The sequence below is a fragment of the Helianthus annuus genome, chromosome 8 (assembly GCF_002127325.2).
Source record: "Helianthus annuus cultivar XRQ/B chromosome 8, HanXRQr2.0-SUNRISE, whole genome shotgun sequence".
NCBI classification, from domain to species: domain Eukaryota; kingdom Viridiplantae; phylum Streptophyta; class Magnoliopsida; order Asterales; family Asteraceae; genus Helianthus; species Helianthus annuus.
The window spans coordinates 20,436,769-20,453,790 of record NC_035440.2 but is presented as its reverse complement, the minus strand read 5'-3'; the positions used below and the strand labels follow the sequence as shown (position 1 = coordinate 20,453,790).

Here is a 17,022-nt window from a genome sequence, read left to right as displayed (position 1 = left end):
TTTGTAATCATCAACTTGAAAAATCTTAACAAGATATGGGGTCTATCACCGGGTCTCAACAGCATATCACCCTCAAACAAACGGACAAGCCGAAGTGACTAATAGAGGTTTAAAACGAATACTTGAAAAAACCGTAGGGTTAAATAAAAAGGAATGTGCTGATAAATTAGATGATGCTTTATGGGCTTTTCGAACTACTTATAAAACAACAATAAGTACAACCCCATATAAGCTTGTCTATGGAAAAAGCTGTGACTTGCCGGTAGAAATAGCTCACGAGGCCTACTGGGCAATTAAAAACGTAAACTTAGATTTAGAATTTGCAGGTAAAAATCGATTTTGTCAATTAAATGAATCAGACGAATTAAGGAATTATGCATACTCTAACTCTGAAATTTATAAGGAAAGAATGAAAAACTTGCATGATAAACATATCAAGCCTAATGAATTTCGAGTAGGAGATCAAGTTCTTTTGTTTAATTCACGACTTCGATTATTTCCTGGAAAATTAAAGTCTAGGTGGTCAGGACCTTTTTCTATCACCCATATTTTCCCGCATGGTGCAGTAGAAATTAAATCTCGGAATGGAATTCCATTCAAAGTTAATGGCCAACGGCTGAAACTCTACCAAGGATTCATTGAGGATGAGGAAGAAGAAATCTCGCTTCAAACGGTCGAATAGTAAAAGCATCAACATCATACCTGGTAAGTTACGAACAAGCAGATAAACATCGAAACCGGTAAGTCTTCTAACCAAGTTTTGGGAAAATAGGTCACTCACACGAGCACTAAAAAAAAAACTTTGTCGGCACGGGGCCGTGTCCGCGCAACTGTCGGGATAAAACCCCTTTTCAAAACAGTTTCTTCATTTCAACACGCCCCGTTTCCCCACAAAACGCTCTGTTCCAGGCGATTTTCCGCAAAAATTCGACGTCTCCTCTCGTTCTAACAACATCAAGGTATGATTCTATCACCATTAGTAGTTAGATTAGTTACTTGCATGTAGTTAAAACATCAAAAATTTGGGGAAAAATCTAGGGTTCTTGAAGTTCATCAGGATTGAACCTCAAATTTTTGCATAAATCTGTTAGCATTAGTTTAGATTAGTGTTATGGGAAGTAAACCCACTTGTATTGTTCATAGATTTGCCCGATTTCTCACAAAAACCCCAAACCCTTGTTTTTGAACCGAAAAAGATAAAATTGAAGGGGTAAATGGTTTGTTTTGGAAAAAACGGCACTTGGGGTTTCATTTTCGAGGGAAACCGCACCTACTGGAACAAAAATTTTCAAGTTTTCGAAAACAGGTCAAAAAATGAAAATTTTGAGTAACAGACGCCTGGACACGGGGTCGTGCCCGCTGAACACGGGGCCGTGTCCAGCCCATTGTTTTCAGTTTTTTTCCGAAAATTTTACCGTTTCATACTAACTTTTGGTGTATTCTTTCAGATGTCGAAGAAATTCACAAGGTTCAACGCAAGTGAGCTCGATGCCAAGGCAAGATATGATTCACTTCGAACAAGACCGGAAGAATACCCAAGACAAGTGTGTTTGGATCTTTTGGGATTAGTATGTAACACCCCAAAACTCGAATATCTAGTTGTTAATATGTTATCACATTAAAAGAAAAAGATGTGATAACTAGATTATTAAACCAAGTTAAATGCTTGGTTTAAACAAATAAGAATATGAATTGGGTAAATTATGATCAAGGACAAACTTGAGGGGTTAATTTTGAATGAATGAAAAGATAAAATATAAAAATAAAACTTAAAAGCCCCAAACCCACACCTGGGCGTGTGTGGGTGTTCGACCAGAGAAGAGAAAGAAGGGGGAAAACCCCTTCTCAAACCCTAAGCGACGAATTGAAAGGATTCTGGCCGAAATCGAACCTGCATGAACCTTAATAGCGATAATCTAAGCAAGATTTAACCAAGGTATGTCTCGATTCTCAGTTTTGGAGAAAAAACCGTGAAGTGGGTTTTGATGAATGTATGAATTTGATCTAAAATTGGCATGAATACTTGCTAATGTTATCATGTTTAAATCGAATCATGGCTGAATTTTAGTAATCTTAGGGATTTAGAAGGAAAACCATGTTTATGAGTATGAGAAAGACTATGATGAACATGTGTTTAGTGATGATTTTGATTATGTTGATGCATGTGTTATGTATTAGGTTTTGATAGTAATATGATGTAGGTGATAATGTGATCTTGTTTGAATGAAATGATTTATGAGGTGAATATGGGGAGAATATGCTTAAATTGCTTGTACAATGTGCTTAAATGTTAGTACGCACGCCAAGTGTTTGACAAAATGACTAGGTGAAGTTAGAAAGTGAAATTGTATGCAAGTTGTAAATTTACATGTATAGAAAGCGATTTTGATGAAAGTAGTAGTTACTAACTTGAAAAATGTGCTTTAGATGGAACTCGTATATGAATTCGGATTGAAGGTATATGTTGGTCAAATTTATGCATTAGGAGCTTGTACATTGTGTTTGAACGGGTAAGGTTTGCTATGTGGTCTACTAATCCCTTAATTACGGTCAAAAGTGAACATGTACTAAATATATATATATATATATATAGCATATGACCTCACTAGCAAAGGATGATGTTACGATTATGTTAAGTTGATTCTTATAGGAAGTGGTTGTCAAATGTAGAATTATGAAAGTATAAGTATGTGAGAATTGATTATGTGTTATGTGTGGTAATGAATTTGGAACTCGAAGATATTGAACAATGTGGTTGACAAATCATGTCGTATGCGTGTTAGTGAAAGTCAATATAGATAAGAGTTGGAAAATGTGTGTTAATATGAATGAGCATGAATACTAACATTGTCATGCATGACGACATGAAAGAATAGGAAACACACAAGCGTGGACCAAGCATGGAAGGCTAACGGGTCAAGATGAGGCAGGGAAGCGGTCACGAACACGGATGCACAAGGTAAGTGACTTCCGACTCACTTCTTAGTATGCATGTAGAATTTTCATGTTCATGATTGTGGGGATATTATGTAATGATGAAAGTATTAAGGTAATTTGATGGGTTTAAACGGGTCGAATAATTACGTATAAGTAAGGTAGCGGTAATGAAATTCGTAAAGATTATGGACCCGGGGCAAGGATTCTTAGTCTAAAATGCAGGGAAAGGTTTTACGGACAATTAGAAACAAGTTATGTTGAGATATGCATGATCGGGTCAAAAATTTGGTAAAAGGGTAATAAGCCGAAGGCTTAAGAGTCATAAAGTTAGGTAGTCTAAATATTGGATTTTTACTCCATGTGAAGGAGAATTAAATCACGGCCGCGTAGAAAAAAGAATCGGGTAAAACGGATCAAAAACGAGTAAGTTATGCGAGATTTAGCGTTATAAACAAAGGCTGAACTGGGCATCACCGTAGCTTACGGTGCCCACCGTAAGCTACGGTGGGTGCTGGACATTTAATTCTGCCGTAAGGCAGACTATTTCTACCGTAAGCTTTTGGGGCCACCGTAAGCTACGGTAGCCACCGTAGCTTACGGTGGAGGTCAGGTGTAAAAGTATTGTTTATGTAATTTCTTCGTTTCTCTTCGAATTCGGACCCCGTGAACCCTTTCCAAGCATCGTTAAGTTTTTATAATGTTCCTTAACCCTACCAAATGGCTTGGTAAGTTACGGGTGAGTATGAAGCTCATTTTTAAGATCCGAATCATACCCAATAGATATTTTGAAAGCGTTTATGATGTGCGAATAAGATCGGGTATGTAAGCGAGTATACAGGGTAATGAATTAAGTACGTGGGTGTGTATGTATATATGTACGTATAGATTTCACTAGTGAATGTATGCACGTGTATAGTTATGTTTCGTTTTAAGTTGGGTGTAAGTATGTAGAAATGTACGTAGGTAGGTATATATGTGGATGCCAGTATGCATGTATAACCGTATGGCAGTAGGTAAGTACGTATGCTCGTATGTTTTCAATGCGGTTGAGTAGATGTTAATAACAGTGTACCTTGAGAATGAAGAATAATGCAGGTACAATGTTGAAGTCTCACCAGGGAGTGGATACTCAGACGTAAATGCCTATATGCAAAGGATTAACGAATGGAAAGTGAAAGTGTATGAATATTGTTACATTCATAATTTGTACTAACATTTGAAATTGTATGGTAAGTGTAGGTTGTACGAGTCACGGAGGATCACCGAGGCGTGGAGATCGAAGACCGAGTCACAAGTTAGATTGTACGGGAATGCTTGGACAATTTATTTAGTAAACATAGTTTATGTTTTTATTTTGTGAATAAGTTCGATTGTTGTATTCATTGTAAATGTGTCACCTTAAAATGAACTTCAAGTAAGTTAAGACGTTTATAATGAAAGAAATTTTTAAGGTACGTATTTTCCGCTGCGTCTTTTCAGTTACAGCGTGTTAGGGCGTTATATAGTAAACCAATGGGACCGCTTCAACAATCTAGTCGTCGGGCCGCTGAGAGTCGCCCTTACTACTCGCCTTCGTTCGGTTCCCGAATACACTTTGGAATTCTATAGCACATTTGTGTTCAACTCAAGGTGCGAGCCATTTGAGAATAATGGTGTGGATTTCCGATGTGGGGGAACCAAGTACTCAATTTCATTGGCGCAGTTTGGGTCAATGGTAGGGTTGTATGAGGAGGAAGACGCGAGCAATGAAGAAAACACTGGCGGGTTACGCGAACTTGATGAAAACGAACGCCAAGCTGCATGGGCACAAATTGGAGATGGGCACTACAACCCAAGCAGCACTAAGAGTACTAGGTTAAGGGACCCTCTTTACCGTTACATCCATCGGGTCCTCACCTACTCTCTTAGTCAAAGGCACGATAGCAGTGACGTCGTTGGGCTGCGAGATCTGATAGTTCTTCACTGCATCCATACCCGCAAACCTCTCGATGTTCCTTTCCTCCTACTCCGAAACATGCACTAGAACCGGCTTGCTACTCCACCAACCCCTATCTTCTTCGGGGGTTGGATATACAGTCTCTTCAAGCGCTTCGTGAACATGCCTCGATCTTTTGAAATGAGTCCATGGTCGGGAAGAGTGGATATACACATCTGCCGCGCCATGAACTTAATTTATGAAGCCGAAGATGGGTCAGTTAGCTTCCAGAGAATGCAGGGGCATGCTTGGAACCCGCAAGAGGCGCTAGTCCTCCACGCTCCACAGTTTCAACAACCTCCCCATTACCAATACCAGCCTCACGGTGATCCGGGCCAATCCTCCTCACAAGGAGGTGGTTTTCCTAACTTCCAAAGTTTACATGATTTGTTGCAGGAAAACCTTATGTGCACTAGGAACACCTACAACCTCGCCAACAACACATACAACCGGGTCGGAGCCATTGAAAGAAACATCTCCGATATCCAAGATGACATCGGGAACATCCGGGAGTATATGGCGGGGCATGGAGGAGGAGGTGATGACGAGGATGAGGACATGGACTAGGCGGGTGGAGTAGGAGCAGGAGCAGCTGGTTGGTGATCCCACAGGTTAACCTCTTTTTCAATCGAACAAATTCCGGCTTGCGTGCCGAGTGTTGAACAATTTACTTTCCTTTTTACTCTTTTTATTTTCTGCTTTTGTTTTTAACTTTGTGGTTTGGAAGTTGAACTTGGTAATCTAGGATGTTTGCTATGGTTTGGTGTGGTGTTTATTGATAAAACAGGTACATATGAGGCTTACAGTACTTAATATTGGTACTACTAAAGCCGGGACAGGAAAACCGAATCCAGAAACCTGTTTTTCACCATTGCAGATTGTCTACACGGGGTCGTGTCCGGCCGACACGCCCCCATGCCCACCTCCCAGATCTGCTGTTTGTTTAAATTCTGCAGATTTTTGCCAGACACGGGGCCGTGCCCAACCAACACGCCCCCGTGTCCACCTTCTGTAAGTTTTCGTTACTGGCACCTGAACACGGGGTCGTGTCTACCCGACACGGGGCCGTGTCCAGACCACCAGTAACACAAATTTTTGCTTTTTCACACCTTTTCACACATTCAATCAACCTAAAAACTTATTTTTGGGACACATTGAGGACAATGTGTAATTTAAGTGTGGGGGGATGCTAAAACCTTGAATCTTGCAAGTCCTAATTAACAAGCCTTACATAAAACTCTATTGGAACCGCTAATCACCCCAAATTTTTTCAAAAATTTTCATTTTTTTTCTTGTCTAAGTTTAAGTTGAGAATTTCAAAATTCTAAAAAGGTTATATTTTTACAAATTTACAACCGATAGCGTCTTGATAAAAAGAACCAACATAAGAAAATTATGAAACGGCATGACAAGCTTAGTTAAAATTTGATTATATATACTTGATCACATAAAACCCATTCCAACAAAAGTGAATTTGAGCCTTTATTGAGCATACAAATACATATCTTTAAACTAAATGCTCATTTTTCATTTCTTGTGTGAATAGCCGCTTGGTTCTTACGACTCTAGAACTTTCCACGACGATACATTCCCGGTCCTTACCAACTTAAACCCGAGTAAGTAAATGATGGAGGCATTAGGACTAACACTTTTTATTTCTACACAATTATTTTTTTTACCACCTACCCAAAATCCCCTTAGTTAACCCCTTTGAGCCTAAACCTTTTCATTTCATAACCCAAACCAAACACCATTTACCCACCTAAACCCTTTTTCATTTTAAACCCTTTATTTTAGTAACAAAGCTCGATTTTTAGTATGACTTGATTCAAAAAAAAAATGATGAAGTCAAAGAAATAAACAAACAAGTTTATTACAAATAACTTTGTTTGAAGGAAATACTTCATCAAAATAAAAAAGTTTTGAAAAATATCAAGTCTTACGAAAACCGATGCTTTTTATGCTTTTCGCCCTTTTACTAACTACTAACCCAACCACTCACCTTTAGCCCAAGCCTAACCCTTCACCCAAAAAGTCCTTTTGATATTTACAAAGGTATATAGGTAAAAAGGAGGAAGATTGATTGCTTGGCAAGCCTATAGTAGAAGTAAGTTCCATGACCGCTCTCGAGTGATTCACTAAAAATACACCTTCGCCCGAGTGTTGAGTGATCCCCCGTGAGGTATGTGAACTCGTATATAAATGGAATTTTAAAAAGGCATGTTATGCCCTAAGTAATTTATCTTATGAAATGTTTTAATAAATCATGACAAATAGGATTGTAAATAAACAAAAATGAAACTTAATAACGAATCTTGGAAATCCCGACACTCTATGACCAGCCCAAAAACCTTCTCTTCTACCCATTCCATTTGGGAGTGTAAAGCCACATTATAAAGAGTTTTGCTTGAGGACAAGCAGAGATTCAAGTGTGGGGGTATTTGATGTGCACAAAATGCAACATATAAATTACGTCAATTGGGGCGTGAAACTAACCCTTTTTTAGTACTAATGTTGGAAAAAGTATATTTTTGTCTTCCTTTTGTATTTTCAGGATTAAATGAGCTCAAATGAACAAAAGAAGCAAAAAGGCAACAAAATCTAACATAAATACAAGAAAAGGAACAAACGTGGCACGCCCGACCCCCCGACAGCATCTTCCCAAGCAAAATCAAGAAGACAGAAGGCTGAACACGCCCCATGCTCAGTGAGCACGGGGGCGTGCCCAAGTGTCAGCAGAAAAGACAAAGTTGTAGAAGCTTCTATCGCCCACCACGGGGCCGTGCTCAGTGGACACGAGGCCGTGGTCAACTATAAGATTCGCAGAATCCAGGCAAATCTTGATAGTACAGATACGCTTCTGCACACGGGGTCGTGCTCAGCGGACACGGGGGCGTGGTCAACTAATGCAGACAAACTGCAATTAATAAAGAAAGAGAGAAGGATGGACACGGGGCCGTGCCCGGGCTTCTGTTCAGCCTATAAATAGGAGTGCTTGGATCACTTGCAACTCATCCCTTGGCACACCACCTCTCTCACACTTCACCCACCACCCACCACCATCACAACACCATCATCCATTGTCCATCATAGAGTGTGTGAGTCATCTCGGGATCCAAGATTGATCGTAAGAGTTCTTGACAATCAAAGGCCATGTTTGCCTAAGTCTCTTACATCACTTGGTGAAGACAAGTGTCTAGTGTAATACTTTTTATTTTTAATCTTTTCGCACTTTTTACTTGGTTATGTATTAATGACTTTAATAACTAGTTTCTTATGTTGAAGGTGATTCTTCCTTATCGTTTGTCCATGGTGTCTTGGCATTATTTTACTGTCTATATAAAATAAAATATTTTCACCATTCATATCTCTACGGTCTATATGGAGGTATGTTGGCTACCTGGTCGGGGGTTAAGGGAACGGTTTGGTAAGAGTCTTGCCATTGTTCAGTGTATATATCCTGCAAAGGACCTGGGTCAAATTTAGTAGGACCTCCTTCAATACCCACCGGTATTGGATGGCGGGGGTCCAAACTCTTTGATCCCCTCATAAGTTAAACTACTATTAATTTTTTAACCCAACTACTTAGGACTGTATCCTTACTGACTCAGACTACTTAGCCGAGGGTAACGTCACCTTCAAATGAGGGGCCTACCACATTATGCATTAATAACTTAATTAATTATCTTTCAATAATCTGACCCTTTAGGATTGTATCCTTGCTGACTCAAACTACTGGGTTGAGGGTAACGTCACCTTCAAAAGAGGGGCCTACTACAATAACTAAGATAATCTCTTTAAAAAGTGCAAAAGTGCGGAAATAATCAAAGGTTACACTATACACGAGTCAGAGCCAAGTGATTCATTTTGTCTATCTGTTTTTACTTTTATTTTATTTTTCAGCATTTTAGTTAGTTTTTATTTCTCTAGTTTAAAACCTTTTTCTAAATTTTTGATTTGATTAGACGTTGAGAATAAACCGGTACTAAAAGCACTTGTGTCCTTGGACGACCTCGGTATCTTGCCAACACTATACTACGCTCACGATGGGTGCACTTGCCCATATGTGTGTTTGGTGTTAGTAAAATATCGTGTTTTATAAATTTAAAACTTGACTAACGTGTAAAAAGAGCTTAAAATATACTTAAATCAATATACACAACAACCCGCATCATACTCTCTCTCCATCTCCCCTGTAATCTCTCTCTCTCTCTCTCTCTCTACATACCACTTCTACAACCATCATCATCAGGCCACAACCACCTACACCACCTATACCACTGCCCACCTCCGTCCATCCTGCCTCCTCTCCACCCAACCCACCAACATATCTCCACCACCCACCATCGTATCTCCACCACACCCCCTCACAAAACCCCAACTCAAAACCATAATCCTCTCCCACTACAACAACGGTCGCTCGACCCATACCCACCCGACCACCATAGCTAAAAGTGGCAAACCGATCATCATACACAACTTTTAAAACAATCCTAATAGACTCAATTAACACCTTAGAATTCAAATTGGGGACAATTAACGAACTGGGTGCACCTTTGTTTGTTAAATTGATGACGCAAGATTCGATCTTGAACGTGTTGTTGGTGAGGTCATCGGACATTTGTGAAATGTTGAAGAAATTGGTGGAGATTGAGTTAATGGTTGGTGGGTTTTCATGGGTGAGGTTGAGGGCGATGGTGAGGAGGACAGATTGTGAAGCGACGACGTTTTGGAGAGAGGTCGAAGAACTTGTCGTTGTTGTAGTGGGAGGGGATTAGGGTTTTGAGTTGGGGTCTAGTGAGTTACAGGCAGAGTTTGAAAAGGTCAAATCTTTGATGATTCATCATCTATGATTGAGTTGCGAAAAATTCTGGATAGGTATCCTACATCTGAACCGAATTCTTTCTGGTTAAAGAATCTCTTTCTAGTTGCTTTGAAACAATTAGGAGATTCTCTAGGTGGCAACATGCTATTGGGTGGTGGTCCCGCTTATGGGGTCAAATCAATACGCTCTAAGAAGAAATATTTGAATATCAATCTCATCGATATCATCGATCTCATAAGTATCATACCAAATCCCATCAATCGAATCACTTTTTCGAGAAATACGAGACATCTAAGTCATACAAGTAAGAAATCTATTCATTGATAAGAAAAAGAAAAAACGTGAACGGGGACTGGATTGATGATAAAATAGAATCCTGGGTTGCAAACAGTGTGTGAAGGGTTGTGGTGGAGATACGTGATGGGTGGTGGGTTGGGTGGAGAGGGCGGTGGTGGTGGCCTGATGATGATGGTTGTAGAAGTGGCATGTAGAGAGAAAGAGAGTACAAGGAGAAAGAGAGAGAGAGAGTACAGGAATAGAGAGAGTAAGGGGAGACGGTGATGATGATGGTGGTTTAGGTTTATATAAGTTAATAAATTTTGACATTTTTTTGTGATGATGATGGTGGTTTAGGTTTATAATTTTTATATAAGTTAATAAATTTTGACATTTTTTTGGTATTAAATGACTGTTTTGTCCTCACATAGATTGCACATGACCTCACTTAAATTAAAGTTTTAACCAGGTTAGGGTTAAAGGACCTAAGGTGTAACAGGTTTTACAAATAAAAGACCGTGACTGTAATTATTAAAGTTAAAGGTTATCTATTACAACTCGTTATAAACATAAGGACGAAAAATGTAATTTACCCTTAAAAAAAAGTTCCTTTTAATAAAACCAAAAAAAAAAAAAAAAGTTTGCAAATGCAATCCATCCCCTCGAAAAGGCAAATCAAAAGCTTGTGTGATCAAAATAGCAACACAGAAAAGAAACAACAATCCATCTTCATCTTCCCCACAAACAAACCCACTGCAATCACACACACACAAAGCGAAAGATGCTGTTCCAGGTGGGAGGTCAAGGGAGTCATCCCACCTTCTTCGAGATGTCCGCCGCTCAACAGCTTCCTTCCAGTCTCCGTGCCGCTCTCACCTACTCCATCGGTGTACGCTCAATATCCTTCTATTTAGGGTTTTCACTTCTCAATTTCACCTTTACTTCTTAATTTGTTGAATCAATATCAGGTATTAGCTCTAAGAAGACCTTTCCTCCACAAAGTATTGGATTATGAAGACGAATTCTTCGCTGCCCTAACCCTAATTCTCGAAACACATAGCTTACGCACCACAGGTAGACACCCTAACCTTATGTTCTGTTGAATTAGTCTACCAATTTGAGCCCTAGATATGTTAGTGCGATAAAATTCACCAATTTTATGTGTGTGTTTTGACTTTGGAAAGTCAATGTGGTAGAAATATTGATTAATTTTAGTTTGTTACATAAGTTTATGGTTATACTCTTCATATGCTATGTTATTACATGTTTCAATTTTCATATGCATTATGTTAACATGTTAGTGATTTTATAAATTTTTGTGTATATCTTATAGGTTTATAGCTTCCCCTACCCAAAATTTAGCTATAAATAAGCTTTATATATGTTTCGAACTTTCAATATATAGATTATCTACTTATGGTGCTTCACTAGAACGCCACCGAAAGAGTCGAGTGGCGTGGTGTCCCCGTGGTCTGTCGCCAAGTTTCATCTAGATTTCGCCGATGAGGACAAGGACGTTTCAAGCAGGGGGATTGATACATGTGATACGAACCAATTTACCAATCGAATTTGGGATAAATAATCCGTTGAGTGGATTAAACTCAAAAGAAAATAGCAGGAAGCAAGATTTGAGATAACTCTCATTTAATATTTTTCATTCATAAAAACAACCCAACTACAACGAAAATTATAAATAGTAACAAGACTCAAACTACCCACTACTCCTTAACCCATGTTCTACTAAAATAGTGCAGAAATTGCTAACCACTTTGACTTGACTCTTTCTTAACAAAGGAAACAAAATAACTAGTAAAACAAATATTATACAAAAATTAAATAATGCAAATCCCGTAAAATAAAGCTTCTGATGCATATCATTGTCACCCAAGGAAATGAGCACATAACAACATGCACCTCTCATCTCCACGTTTGGCCTTAGGCCATGTGTAGTCATAAAGCCCCTTGTGGGGCGTTATGCGACAAGTGGCGGATTGTGTAAGAGAGGGTATTTATATAACTTGAGTGTGTAGTGGGGTTATATATGTATGGGGCTTTATATATATGTATGTATCATGTATGTATATGTGTGTGAGTGGGGAAAGAATGGTCACGCACTCACGCCATGATATACATCGCGGGAGGGAAAACAAATTACCCCATAGCGCCGGCCGTAGTGGTGTGTGGCGGCGCTATGGAGCGCTATGCCCTCTTTTGACGTGTGGTGGCGCCCCACTACGGAGGGTCTTAGTGCCTTACCCGTGCATTCTACCACATGCATGCACACGCACAAAAGTTGTGTTTATCTCTGTTTGGTATGGGGTAATGGAATGGATGAAGGAATGGAATGGACGAGGTAATGGAATGGACGAGGGAATGCAATGGATCATTACCATTCCATGTCTTGTTTGGTTACCATGTGTGAATGGAATGAGTTATTATTGTGTATTGTTCGGTAGGCAAGAAAAACGGAGTAACAAAATCAACGGTGAGTGGTGGTGGTGGTCGGTGGTAGTGATTGTGGGTGGTTATAGGTAGTGGTGGTGGGTGTTGGCAGCGGCGATGGGTGGTGGTGGTGGCAGCGAGTGGTAGTGCGGCGGCGACAACGAGTGGTGGTGGTGGCAAGGTGGTCGTTGGTGGTGGGTGGCATCAGAGGTGGCGGTTGGTGGTGGCGGCGGCGGTTGGTGGTGGCGGTGGTGGTGGCGTCGACGATGGTGGTGGGCGGCGGCAGCGAGTGTCGTTAGCGATTGGTCGCGGCTGTGGGTGATAACGGTGGCGAGTGGGTGGTGGCGGTGGCGGTGGTTGTCGGGGTGAGGTGGTGGCGGGTAGCGGCGATGGTGTCGGTGGTGGGTGGTGGCGAAGGTGGTGGGTTGTGGTGTTATTGATGAATGGTGCAAGAGGGGATGGAATGGAAAAAAAACATGGGGGGTGGAATGAATGATTTTGAGGGAATGGAATGCATTTTGGAATGGGTGATTCCATTCCATTGACCAACCAAACACCATTTTCTTCATTCCCTCGTAATCATACATTCCATTCCACCTCTCATTCCTGCATACCAAACACTACCTTAGTATTTGTGAGTTAGTTAATTATGGTGTCCAATAGTTAGTGGAGTTAGTGGTTTCCTTTACATTAGCTGCATTCTTTATTTACCTTATTTGTAAGGCTATTTAAATAGTTTTCCTTACTTTGGTGTTAGTATGAATGATTTGATATTTCGTCTCTTAAATCACTCTAATATCTCTAATCTTTCTCTAATCCTTCTGTTTTCTCTAAACACCAAAATGATACATATAAGTAACCTGTTGCTATTGTGTTCTTCCAGATGCATCTTTTGCAGAGACTTTATATGGCTTAAGAAGGAGAGCAGTTAATGTTCATGTGAAAAAGGATGACCTTCATATGGAACCAGGAAGTAGAATTCAACATTCTGGAATAAGGAAACGTCAAAAGCTTCTCTCGGTTGTCTTTCTGGTTGGTATTGCATCATGTTTATTTTTCTGCGGTTAAGACTTCTTTATGTAAATGGATGATGATGATATGATGGCATGATGCAGGTTGTGTTACCGTATTTCAAGTCAAAGTTGCATGCGATCTATAACAGAGAAAGAGAAGCTGCTCTTCAAGCTAGTCTTTGGGGAAATGTTAATGAACGGTTTGATGAAAGTGACAATTTTGGTGATGCAAGCAGTTCATTTGCTTCAACTAGTGGGTTGGATACAGATTTGTCGGTTAGAACACGCTTCAGGAAAAGAATGAATAAGATTGTAGCTACTTGCTACCCTTGGTTGCATGCTGGAACCGAAGGTAATAGCAATAAAGATGTTATGATTACAGAGATCTTCTTGTCTATCTAGAACTCTAGCCTTCTATTATGTGTTAACCTATTCTGGCTGATTTCTATCGTGCAGGATTAGCGTTTGCTTACCAGCTGCTATACCTTTTGGATGCTACCGGATTCTACTCTCCGGGATTACACGCACTTGGACTTCAAGTTTGTCGGGCTACAGGACAAGAGCTGGTATGTTCTTGATGTTGAGCTGATTACTTTTTTTCTCTCTTGAATGATTATAATAAATATGCAAATTTACTACTACATGTGTCACAATATATAGGCAATGTTCAATAAAAGAGCTTGAAATTGGGCAAATATCTAAATTTCTTTAATCCAGACGAAGTAGAGGAATTTTGTGGCGGAATCTGTCGGCATTTTATATTGTAATTAATACTAAAGGGTAAATAAGTAATATTATGCAGTGTTGTAAGAATTGCTAGGCGCTAGTCAACCAGTGGGGTATGGCTTAGCGATTAATTGGGATTAACACGGATTAATCGCGATTAATCGGATTGAGATTTTTGTATCTAATCTTTAGTTATATATACACACACACGCATGCACACACACACATTTTTATGTGTGATTTCTTTAGCAAGACAAGTTTTAACCCCTCATTGGGTCATTTTTTAAGTAGACAAGATTAATCACCGAAATTTACAAGGTTTGACTGGAAAATGGCCGGAATTTGTTCGGAACCGGCGATTTTTGGCTGATTAGGACTACCTAGGGCCGCTGTTGACCGTCTAGCGATTAATCGGCAACTAATTGGATACTAATTGGGATATTTTGTAACAAAATTTGCCAAAAGAAGAAAAAAGGGAAGTGTTATAGTTTTTATTGGAAACAACCTATGCAGTTAAGGCGGTAAAATATTGGATATCGGTAAAAAGCACCGATATTTGAAATATAGGTTATCTCGGTGAGATACTGGTGGGATATCGGTAATTTTAATATAATGCAGAATTTATATATAGAGCAAATTAACACCAATAAGTCAGTGATATATCAGTGATATATTGGTTATATCGGTCAAATATCGGTGATATATCGGTTATATCGGTCAAATATCGGTGATATATCGGTTATATCGGTCAAATATCGGTGATAATATCGGTACCGATATTTGACACCGATATTTTACTAAGGGACCGATATGACCGATATAACCGATATAACCGATATGTCACCGATATTAACTGCATAGGAAACAACCTATAACAGAAGATGTTCCAAGATAAATGAAGTAACAATGAAATTCCAAAAAATTTGAAGTTTATTTATTTGCCAAATGCCTAAATAAAGCGTTATCTTTTATTTACTTTTATTATGTGGTCATCCTGTGCATTTCATTTAGTTGACTTTTGATGTCAAGGTAGATGGATACTTCATCAAGAATTTCCAAAATAAGAAGTAACGAACGTGAAAGACTACGTGGCCCTCCTTGGTTAAAGGTATGCTTGAAACTCTTCTATTTGTGTTAATAATAATGATAATATGTTTTGCATCTTGTTAAACACATGCAAGTAATATGTTTCTCATGACAGTGAGTAAAGCATCTATCACAAGTGTTTTATGTCAAATTTTTGCTGATATTTTATGTGTTTCAGGCAGTACAAGGAGCGTTGCTAACTTGCGCTTATGCAGTTCTGGACTATGCACAAACTGGTCTGATAGCTGCAGTGTTCGGTTTCAAGGTGGGTGTGTTTTTTATATTTTATGTATTTAAATGCAACTATTTTTCATAAAATATTTTATCCTCATGTGCTATAATTATAGATGATGGAATGGTGGTACCAATCTGCTGAGGAGAGAATGTCGGCTCCAACGGTGTATCCTCCCCCACCTCCTCCTCCTCCACCAAAGGTGTGTGTCACATATATATCCGGTTTTATATTTGTTTAGAATATTTATATCTCTTATACAAGCAGGATAAGATTTTTTAAAACGCTCCATTTTTTTATATCATAATTGTTTATAAACTAGTATTTTGACACGCAACACATTTTATTTGACCCGACTCATTATCGAGACAAAATACGTCGAAACGTAAACCAACTTGGCATTATATCGAAACGTACTTAAAGATAAGCATGCAAGAAAATAGTTTTTTTTTTTTAAGTTAAAGAATGGTACTGCACGTTGCGGCAGCGTCGAAACGTAAAGCAACTCGAATTTATACCGCCTAGTGAAAACGTATTAGTTTTAAGCCGACCCGTTTCCGAACAAAATTTATGTCAAAACGTAGACCAATTGTAAACGTAAATAAGCACGGAAACATATTGTGTTTGACCTACGTACATAAACATAACGTAAAACTCGAGAGGGTCAAAATCATTTTACAAAGTCTTAAGAAAGCTTAGGGGGTGTACGACTGTACGTGTCAATGCTGGAAGTTGAGTTACACAAAAAGACAACCAAAAAAACAAATCACTGTAGCTTGATGTGACGCTAGCTGCGGCGATTTGGTCACTCTTAAATGTTATATATATAATTAGCTTTTTATGTAACAGGTGGCTAAGGAGGGCATCCCTCTGCCGCCTGATAGGACATTATGTCCTCTATGTTCTCAGAAGCGGGCAAATCCATCGGCAGTTACGGTTTCTGGGTTCGTGTTTTGTTATGCTTGCATATTCAAGTATGTTTCACAGGTATGGATTCTTCTAACTGTCATCTTCAACACTTACCTTCCATTAGGTGTCTAACTGGTGGGTCGCGTGAGTTGACTAAAAAGTCAAAAGGGGTCATTTTTAGTGCAGCTTAGAACTGCAAACGTCATCTGTACGTTATTTAAAATATTTAATGCTAATATGTGTCTATTTCTCATTTTCTTGTGACAATAGTATAACCGCTGCCCGGTTACATTGGTTCCTGCAAACGTGGACCAGATTAGGAGGCTATTTCATGACCTGTAGAAGCAGCTTCTGGTCAGATACAATGGGAGATTGACTTATGGGTTTGCCATACAAATTTGATCATACATGTTGAATTAAGATGTTATGAGTTCATTGTTGTAGACCAATGATAAAGCAAGTGAATCAAGCCTCATTTTCTTTGTAAATAATTCAGATTAATGGCGTTATATGCTTCTAGTAATTACAGTATTAATGATTGTTGTGAGCTCATGATGTTACAAGTTACATCTTGAGTACTCTATATGCATTTGTGTTTAAT

The 17,022-nt window shown here is 39.1% G+C and overlaps 1 protein-coding gene across 1 annotated transcript; it reads left to right on the top strand.

Moving 5' to 3' along the window:
- Positions 1-10,662: 10,662 nt before the first annotated feature.
- On the top strand, positions 10,663-17,004 carry LOC110872309 (peroxisome biogenesis protein 12). Its single transcript, XM_022121080.2, has 10 exons — positions 10,663-10,902; positions 10,982-11,087; positions 13,339-13,487; positions 13,571-13,820; positions 13,925-14,034; positions 15,228-15,302; positions 15,459-15,545; positions 15,628-15,714; positions 16,362-16,499; positions 16,692-17,004. The coding sequence occupies exons 1-10, from the start codon at positions 10,795-10,797 to the stop codon at positions 16,761-16,763; spliced, it is 1,182 nt and encodes a 393-aa protein (XP_021976772.1). The 5' UTR covers positions 10,663-10,794; the 3' UTR covers positions 16,764-17,004.
- Positions 17,005-17,022: the final 18 nt, after the last annotated feature.

Excerpts from the sequence above, each read along its gene's own strand:
- LOC110872309 (XM_022121080.2), top strand. The coding sequence starts at position 10,795 with ATGCTGTTCCAGGTGGGAGGTCAAGGGAGTCATCCCACCTTCTTCGAG. Across the intron at positions 13,488-13,570 it reads TTCTCTCGGTTGTCTTTCTG|GTTGTGTTACCGTATTTCAA; the intron begins GTTGGTATTGCA and ends GGCATGATGCAG. Across the intron at positions 15,715-16,361 it reads CTCCTCCTCCTCCACCAAAG|GTGGCTAAGGAGGGCATCCC; the intron begins GTGTGTGTCACA and ends TTTATGTAACAG.